Source organism: Danio rerio, chromosome 14 (assembly GCF_049306965.1).
Source record: "Danio rerio strain Tuebingen ecotype United States chromosome 14, GRCz12tu, whole genome shotgun sequence".
Taxonomy (NCBI): Eukaryota; Metazoa; Chordata; class Actinopteri; order Cypriniformes; family Danionidae; genus Danio; species Danio rerio.
The window spans coordinates 2,175,001-2,185,000 of NC_133189.1; the positions used below are offsets into that span (position 1 = coordinate 2,175,001).

General features: G+C 34.8%; 1 protein-coding gene and 1 long non-coding RNA gene across 5 annotated transcripts in view; one reads left to right on the top strand and one right to left on the bottom strand.

The window, feature by feature from the left end:
• LOC141377665 (uncharacterized) overlaps positions 1-10,000 on the bottom strand; it is a 60,774-nt gene that overhangs the window by 43,248 nt on the left and 7,526 nt on the right. The window lies entirely within an intron of this gene.
• On the top strand, positions 469-7,915 carry smim32 (small integral membrane protein 32). Of its 4 annotated transcripts, none has more exons than XM_073922365.1 (4): positions 469-1,013; positions 3,714-3,751; positions 4,746-5,535; positions 5,905-7,915. In XM_073922365.1, exon 3 carries the CDS (start codon positions 4,771-4,773, stop codon positions 5,092-5,094), a length of 324 nt encoding a protein of 107 aa, XP_073778466.1. In that variant the 5' UTR covers positions 469-1,013; positions 3,714-3,751; positions 4,746-4,770; the 3' UTR covers positions 5,095-5,535; positions 5,905-7,915. The 4 variants fall into 4 exon arrangements, with proteins under 4 accessions (XP_073778466.1, XP_073778467.1, XP_073778465.1 ...); XM_073922366.1 differs by having other exon boundaries at positions 4,746-5,524; positions 5,894-7,915; XM_073922364.1 differs by lacking the exon at positions 3,714-3,751.

The window sequence follows — 10,000 nt, forward strand, 5'->3', positions numbered from 1 at the left end:
CCAGCCTTAACCCAGTACTGGGAAACACCCTTTCACACTCATTCACACACACACACACACACACACACACACACACACACACACACACACACTATGCCCAATTTTGTTCATCCAAATCGCCTATATGTGTTTGGACTGTGGGGGAAAGCGGAGCACCCGGAGGAAACCCACACCAAAACGGGAAGAACATGCAAACTTAAACCAGCGACCTTCTTGCTGTGAGGTGACAGTGAGCCACTGTTCTACTTAACACTGTTTAACCTAACAGTCGCATGAAAGATCTGATCCTATTTTTTCCAGAAAGAGTCACCGAGTCTTCACCTAAGAACAGAATGACATCAGCAGCTCAACCGGTCCCTTTAAATGTCTGGTTCACCTGATAGGCTGCATGTTTCTCTCTCTCTCCCCCACTAAAACCTCTCCGAGACATTCCGCACCCTCCTGAAACTCTTCCAGGCACTTTGCCTCAAATTGAAGAGTCTGTCTGAGGAGAGAGAGAGAGAAAGAAAGAGAGAGAGACATTCGCGCGTCTCCATCTCCATTGCGCACTCGTTTCTATGTGTCCTTTATTTGTTCTTTTCCTCTCCACAAGAATCGGATTGATCGAGCGCGTCACCGGAGGTCACGGACGACGGGTGCGCGCGCGAAAATCCACTTTCCCGGGATATAAACATGCGAATGGATGCTGGTTAGACGGGTTTTAAAAGAAAGCATGGAAACCTGTGGGAAAGGAGAGATTTTGTGTGTGTGAGGATACTGCGAGCCGTCATGCGCGCTCGCTGATCTTCACTGCGCGAGTCTTTTTTTGGTGCGACCGGAGAGGTCCCGTCTCTCTGGTGGCGCGCGAATCTATGGGAAAGCACATTGTGGGACATGGATAGACAGCTCGAGTTATCTGTGGATGTAGTTTTGATTATCAGAGCCCCTGTCTGAGGAGTGCTGGTGGTTTTGGGGAGTTTGTGGTATGCGATCGCGCCGCGTCCTCCTCGCCCTGCTGTCCACGCGCACAGACCGTAAGTGGAGCCATAAACACCTCTTAAATAACGCGCAGTGAGCGCGGATATACAGATGAAGTCAAAATTATTCGCCCTCCTGTGATTTTTGACCAGTATTTCCTATAATATTTTTCTTCTGTGAAAATAGTCTTATTTGTTAACTGTTTAGCAGTTTTTAAACCCATTTTAAAGTGAATATTATTAGCCCCCTTAAGCTATATTTGTTTTGGATTGTCTACAGAACAAACCCCTGTTATACAATGACTTGCCTAATTACCCTAACTAACCTAGTTATGCTTTTAATGTCACTTTAAGCTGAATACCAGTGTCTTGAAGAATATCCAGTCTAATATTATGTGCTGTCATCAAGGCAAAGAGTAAATAAATCAGTGGTTAGACATTAGTTATTGAAGCTGTTATGTTTGGATATGTGTGTGGCTGATAATTCAGGAGGGCTAATAATTCTGACTTCAACTGTAAATATACCACAGTATTTCAGTGAATTGTGGTGTTTTTAATGAAGAACTCGAGAATAATATCTGTATTTACATATAAAGAGGGTTGATGAGAGCAGTTGTTAGGTGTTAAAGGCGTGTTTCTCAGTTTAGGATTACCCTTACGACATTAAATGCTTTTGTTATATTATTCAGTTATATATATATATATATATATATATATATATATATATATATATATATATATATATATATATATATATATATATTAATCAGTTTTACTGCAAATACCATAATTACTGTGTATTACTGTGCAAATCAGAGATTGCTATGGTTTAAGTAGTAACTTGTTGTTGTTGTTTTTTAGGTTTAATCATGGTTAATTGTCTTAACCCTTTAATTGCCCCATCAAGAAAAAAAAATGGATTGGATTTCTTAACTCCTGATAATATGTCAGTAAAAGTACTGGACTTAACACATATACTATGAATCTGCAAAACTGAAGTGTCAGACCAATTTATTTAAAAAGAAAAATCAAAATTAAACCTTTCTGAACCTTAAATCATCTTTATTTTTTGAAGTATGCCATAAAATATTTCAGATTCTCATTTAACATGTTTTCTTTGATTTTATTTTCAAACCAACAATTTTGTGGTTGTAAAATATATTTTTTAAAACAGACAAAAGATGGTCAACTAATTGGTAGAGCAGGCAGTTAAAGGGGTTGAGGATGTTTTATAATTAAAGTCAATGACGCAGAGCTTATACAAGGTTACAGAAACAGTATATTCACAGATTAGCTAAATATAGTCTCATACTATTAACTTGTAAGTATAATTAGTATAGTTAAAAGTAAGTATAATAAGGACTTAATTGTAAATATAATAGTTATTAATATTTATATATAAATATAACTATATATATATATATATATATATATATATATATATATATATATATATATATATATATATATATATATATATATATATATATATTTGTTTCCTCAAGCAAATGTGTAAATATTAGATCTATTCAGCAATAACTTTAAATGCATTGGCATATTTATCTGACGTTTTCCCAGCTTGTAGTCGATCAAAAAGCTATTTCAATTCTTATGACTATACACTAGCAGAGGAATTTACTGCAATGTGACGGGGCGCCACCTGAAATCTTGCCTAGGATACCAAATTGGTTAGGGCCTGGATAGATAGATAGATGGATGGATAGATAGAATGATAGAACGATAGATTGATAGATAGAACGATAGAACGATAGATAGATAGATGATAGATAGATAGATAGATAGATAGATAGATAGATAGATAGATAGATAGATAGAATGATAGAACGATAGATTGATAGATAGAACGATAGAACGATAGATAGATAGATGATAGATAGATAGATAGATAGATAGATAGATAGATAGATAGATAGATAGATAGATAGATAGATAGATAGATAGATAGATAGATGATAGATAGATAGATAGATAGATAGATAGATAGATAGATAGATAGATAGATAGATAGATAGATAGATAGATAGATGATAGATAGATAGATGATAGATAGATAGATAGATAGATAGATAGATAGATAGATAGATAGATAGATAGATAGAACGATAGATTGATAGATAGAACGATAGAACGATAGATAGATAGATGATAGATAGATAGATAGATAGATAGATAGATAGATAGATAGATAGATAGATAGATAGATAGATAGATAGATAGATAGATAGATAGATAGATAGATAGATGATAGATAGATAGATGATAGATAGATAGATAGATAGATAGATAGATAGATAGATAGATAGATAGATAGATAGATAGATAGATAGATAGATAGATAGAATGATAGAACGATAGATTGATAGATAGAACGATAGAACGATAGATAGATAGATAGATAGATAGATAGATAGATAGATAGATAGATAGATAGATAGATAGATAGATAGATAGAACGATAGATTGATAGATAGAACGATAGAACGATAGATAGATAGATGATAGATAGATAGATAGATAGATAGATAGATAGATAGATAGATAGATAGATAGATAGATAGATAGATAGATAGATAGATAGATAGATAGATAGATAGATAGATAGATAGATAGATAGATATTTTGAAAAATACTGGAAACATGTAACCATTGGGTGCCATATTATGAGTTTTCTACTACAAAAGTCAATGGTTACCAGATTTTAACATTCTTCAAAATATCTTCTTTTGTGTTCAACAGAAAAAAGGAAACTAATGAAGGATTGAATCCACTTAAGAGTGAGTCCATGAAAACGTTTAGATGATGTATCCTTTTAAATGAACTGTAGACATTTTCATTAAACTTGCCCCATTCTGCTTTGTAAAATACAATTAATATTTTGACTTGGGGTTGAAAATTAAACACAGCAGGGTGTGTTTGTCTATTTTAACCCACAATTTAAAGTTCAAATAAGCCAGTATTTTTGTTTAGTGCACCACAGTATATGAAGAACCAACAAACAAAACCCACTTCTAAAGAAAACAACAAGCAGATTTGTGCAGTTCCTCAAAACCTGAAATATGTGAAAATTCAAATCTTGGGTTGTTATAACTCAACTTTGGGTCATATATGGACAAACCCAACCGGGTAAATTAAATTTAAATGACGCTTAGTTGTCCACATTTAATCCAACTTTGGGTTACAAACAACCCAGGAGTTTTTACAGTGTATCCTCAGAGTGTGTTATAATACTATAAGCTTGACTGGTGTCTCATCTATATACAATATTAAAGCTCCCATGAAATTAAAATGAATTGTTTTAGATGTTAGTATCAGTATTGTTAGTTTTTTTTAGGATATCTATAATTTAGTGTGCTCCAAAACTGACAAAATTCACATTTAGAAGATGTTAAGCTGATATAAACATGTACAGCTTGTAGTTTGTCACTTCCTCCTGAATGGATTTTTCAGATCATCTCATACTTCAGTTTCTCATCAAATCTTCTGACCAATCAAAGGCTCTCTAATATCTGACAAGCTCCTCCCCCTTCTAATATGCATTTAATGTGATGCTCTTGAGCTCAACCACTCACTGGCAGAGCTCTGTCATAAAAACTAAACACTATTGGCTGTTCTTTTAAAAGGGGTGGAGCTACTCTATGTCCCGCCCTCTCTTTCACATGACATTACATCAAACATTAATAAAAACGCACACTTCACTAGACTTCTAAAAGCTCTGTCTGTGTGCTAGTATGATTGTGCATAAGCAGTGTGTGTGTGTGTGTGTTTCAGTGTGCCGGTGTGCGCTACATTCATCATGCTGAGGCAGATGCTGTTAAACTCCACGGCGGCAGCACGAGACTTCGACCTGATGAGCAACACACACACGCAGGCGCCGCTGAACGTCTCGCAGGGGCCCGTGAGTGTGTCGGCGCTCCTGAAACCTACAGGCCGCGGGGCTGCCCTACGAGAGGGCGAGACTGATAAACCGGACCTGGCCACGTATGTGGTGATGTGCCTGCTGCTGTTCCTGCTGGTCCTCCTCATCGTCTTCTTCATCAACTGTCAGCTCAGAAACTCCTTTTTCGCCTCCATGCCTTACGACCGCTCGCTGCGAGAGGCCCGCAGCTCCTACAAATGACCAGCGTGGACTGAAACTCGCTGATTTGTCTGTATATACTGACTGTTTTTTTTGTACTTATGCACGGCCGTTTCTCTCAACTTAGGCTCATTGGGAATATGCACCTAGGGCTATGTGTTTGCCAACCGTGAAATACGTTGCTTTAGCGATGTTTACCTGCAGCGTGTGTTCACAAATCCACTAGAGGGCGCTGTGTACATTTCTGTAAATCTCAAATATGTTATTGGACTATGTTTCCTCACATGTGACATTTACACGTCCTTCTTGTAAATCCACTAGAGGGTGCTTTGTACATTTTGCAAATCTCAAATCAGTTACTAAATTACGTTTTCTGAAACATGCCATTGACGTCCTTTTCGTAAATCCACTAGAGGGCGCTGTGTACATTTCTGGAATCTCAAATCAGTTACTAAATTACGTTTCCTGAAACATGCCATTGACGTCTGTTTTGAAAATCCACTAGAGGGTGCTGTGTACATTTCTGCGAATCTCAAATCCATTACTAAATTACGTTTCCTGAAACATGCCATTAACATCCTTTTCATAAATCCACTAGAGGGCGCTGTGTACATTTCTGGAATCTCAAATTCGTTACTAAATTACGTTTCCTGAAACATGCCATTAACATCCTTTTCATAAATCCACTAGAGGGCGCTGTGTACATTTCTGGAATCTCAAATTCGTTACTAAATTACGTTTCCTGAAACATGCCATTAACATCCTTTTCATAAATCCACTAGAGGGCGCTGTGTACATTTCTGGAATCTCAAATTCGTTACTAAATTATGTTTTCTGAAACATGCCATTGAGGTCCGTTTTGTAAATCCACTAGAGGGCGCTGTGTACATTTCTGGAATCTCAAATTCGTTACTAAATTATGTTTTCTGAAACATGCCATTGACGTCTGTTTTGTAAATCCACTAGAGGGCGCTGTGTGCATTTCTGGAATCTCAAATTCGTTACTAAATTATGTTTTCTGAAACATGCCATTGACGTCCTTTTCGTAAATCCACTAGAGGGCGCTGTGTGCATTTCTGCGAATCTCAAATCAGTTACTAAATTATGTTTTCTGAAACATGCCATTGACGTCCTTTTCGTAAATCCACTAGGGGGTGCTGTGTACATTTCTGCGAATCCTAAATCCGTGGCTGGGCTGCGTTTTTTTCATACACTCAAAAAAAATATTTTGCTGCTTGTTCAAACTAGTTCCAACAACTTATTCGAAATATTTCTTAAGTGTTACGGGGGACATTGTTATCTCATAAACGTTATTTGACTATGCTTCCTCATATAAGCCATTTACCCATCCTTCTTATAAATCCAATAGAGAGGCTCTGTGTACGTTTCTGCGAATCTCAAACATGTTACTAGACTACATTTTCTCAAACTTGCTATTTACATATCCCTCATAAATAATCCACTCGAGGGTGCTGTGTACATTTCTGCGAATTTCAAATCCATGACTGGGCTATGATTTCTCACATTAAAAAACAAATATTTCGCTGCTTGTTCAAACTAGTTCCAACAACTTACTTAAAATGAGACAATTCATGAGTTTTTCGGGGTACAACTTAATTGTTATCTCATATACGTTATTTGACTATGCTTCCTCATAAGTGCCATTTACACATCCTTCTTGTAAATCCACTAGAGGGCGCTGTGTACATTTCTACGAATCTCAAATACGTGACTTGGCTACGTTTTCTCATACACTCAAAAACAAATATTTTGCTGATAAACTACTTATCTAAAAAGAGTTGAAGCAACAATTATTAAGCTTTTTGGGGGACAACTTAATTGTTTAATGTTCAATCCACTTACGTTTGTAAAAACAAAAACTATTAAGTAAACTTAATAGATTTGTGTTGGGACAACATGAAGGAATTGTGTGGAATTGTGTGGAATCTCAAATATTTGACCTCGCCTCCTTTTCTTTAATATGTGACATATGCACATCCTTCTTGTAAATCCACAAGAGGGCGCTGTGTACACTGTAAAAGTGCACAATTCATTCATGTTGTCCTAACACAAATGCATTAAGCAAACCTAACAAATTGAAGTAGATTGAACATAAAATAATTACATTTCTCCCTCAAAAATATCATGAATTGTGTCGCTACAGCTCATTTTAAAATGGTAGTTTGAACAAGAAGCAAAAATATCTCAGACACCTTTTCTCATACGTATAATTTCTTCAAGTCGGGCTTTGTCCTGCATATATCACCTTGCCTTGAGTCACACACACCGCTCACTAAACCCAACTGATAGTGTTTTCAAAAGCAAACGAGAATAGTAAAGCATATTGCGTGGGTAAACTTTTACCATGATTTCACTTTTTTCATTTTTGTATGGTTTCTTTAACCGTCCTTCACTATACTCGAACCTCGTCTGCTCTGAATCCCAAGTATGACACGGTATGAGGTAAGCTACCAAGCAAACTGACCATGTACGACCATGAATACATTCGATTGCAGATCACAAAAGAACGCAAGTCATTTTTCAGGTATTTATTTAGTGCTACATGAACAAAGTTGTATTCATCAATGATGTGTCCCTTTAAATGTCACTAATGCAAAAAGATATAGAAGTTGCTGGTATCATAAGGCCCCATCCATAACATTCTCTTTATCGACGAATTGCAGGCAAACGTATGCTAAGGCACCTATTCGCAGATTCACAAAAATGTAACCCTGGGCATGTATTCCCAATGAGCCTGAGCTGGTTTCTCTCCATGTAGGGTTTCTCACGAGTCCTGTGCATTATGTAAGGCAGATTATTTTCTTGTACGGTGTGAAACCATGATTAAATCTCATACATTGAGCGTCTGTGTCTGGAGAACGTGTTGATATTGATTGTGGTCTACAGGATGAGAAGGAAGCAAAAACACAAGGCTTAGGAAACCTGCTGATCTGCTGCTTGACCCCCTGCTTAACTTATTATAATGGGTCTTTCCATTATCTTCTCTTTTACCTAGGTGATTTAGCTTCTTGGATTGAACACAAAAGGAGAAGTTCTGGATGCATCAACAGCCTTTATTTTGGTTTCGTTATAATAGAATTATGCATTCATTTATTTCCTTTGGCCTTAGTCTCTTTATTTATCAGGGGTTGCCACAGTAGAATGAACCGCCAACTTATCCAGCATATGTTTTATGTAGTGAATGCCTTTCCAGCCACAACCCAGTACTGGGAAACACCCATACACTCTCACATTTACACACAATCATACACTACCGCCAATTTAGTTAGTCAATTCCCCTATAGCGCATGTTTTTGGACTATTGGGGAAACCAGAGGGAACCCATGCCAACATTGGGAGAACATGCAAACTCCACACAGAAATGCCCACTGGGCCAGCCGGGACTCGAACCAGCGACCTTCTGAATATGCTGAATATGAATATGCTTTAATAATAGTATTTTGTACAAGGTTTTGTTTGTATTTATGTTCAGTTTATTTCAAGTTGTTGTCATTTTTCTATATTTTCCAGATTTTTTTTTATTGGTTTAAATTTTATTTATTTTTATTTAAATTTTAGTTTTTGTAATTTCAGTATCTTAAATTTTTTGTAAGACAACATGTTATTTTAATATATTTTGAATAAGCTTTTATATGAAGCTTAATACTTTAATTTTGATTTGTTTTAATATGTTTTTCATTTTTATTATTTTTCGTTTTTTTATTATTTTTGTATAATTTTATTTTCATTTCAGTCTTTTATTGCGTCTGTAAATTGAAGTAATTTTGAATACTAAACGATACTTAACCCATTTTATTTAAAGTTTTCCTATATTTCTGTTTTTTAATTACTGAAATAAATACAATTTTTAATAAATATTTTTTATTTTTATTTAATAGATTTTAAAATAGATTTTAATCATATTTATTACTATTTATTATATTTTATCTCCTTTATCATTTTTACAAGTTTATTGCTTTTAAAGACATTTTGCTTTATTTGTAAGTCAATTTTATTAATTTTTGTACAACTTTATTTATTATGTTTTATGTAGTGAATGCCTTTCAAGCCACAGCCCAGTACTGGGAAACACCCATACACTCTCACATTCACACACACTCATACACTATGTCCAATTTAGTTCATCAGTTCCCCTATGGCGCATGTGTTTGGACTGTGGAGGAAACCTGAGCACCCGGAGGAAGCCCACACCAACACTGGCAGAACATGCAAACTCCACACAGAAATGCCAACTGACCCAGCCGAGGCTCAAACCAGCGACCTTCTTGCTATGATTATGAATATGCTATAATAATATTATTTTGTACAAGGTTTTGTTTGTATTTATATTTAGTTTAGTTCAAGTTGTCATTTTTCTATATTTTCCAGATTTTTTAAATTGGTTTACATTTCATTTATTTTTATTTAAATTCTAGCTTTTGTAATTTCAGAGTTTTTACTTATTAGCATTGAATCAGTATTTCAACATCCAAGACAACATTCCTTATTTTACTATATTTTGAATGAGCTTTTATATGAAGATCAATACTTTCATTTTCATTTTAGTCTGTTTAAATATTTTTGTCCGTTTTATTATTTTTATTTTTGTTTAATTTTATTTTCATTTCAGCCTTTAATTGGTTCTCAAAAAAAAAAAAATCGAAGTAATTTTTTTACTAAATAAAATATTTCAGTTTTTTTATTTACAGAATAAAAATATATTTTAAAATCCATTTTAATCATATTTATTACTATTTATTATATTTTATCTCCTTTATCATTTTTACTAGTTTATTGCTTTTAAAGACATTTAGCCTTATTTGTAGGTCAATTTTATTAATTTTTGTACATCTGTTGCATATTATATTACCATTTATTCTATAAAAATTATAGTCCTTAGTGATGTTCTATTAAGCTTTTATTAAATTTTTAACCAAAGTCATTTTGT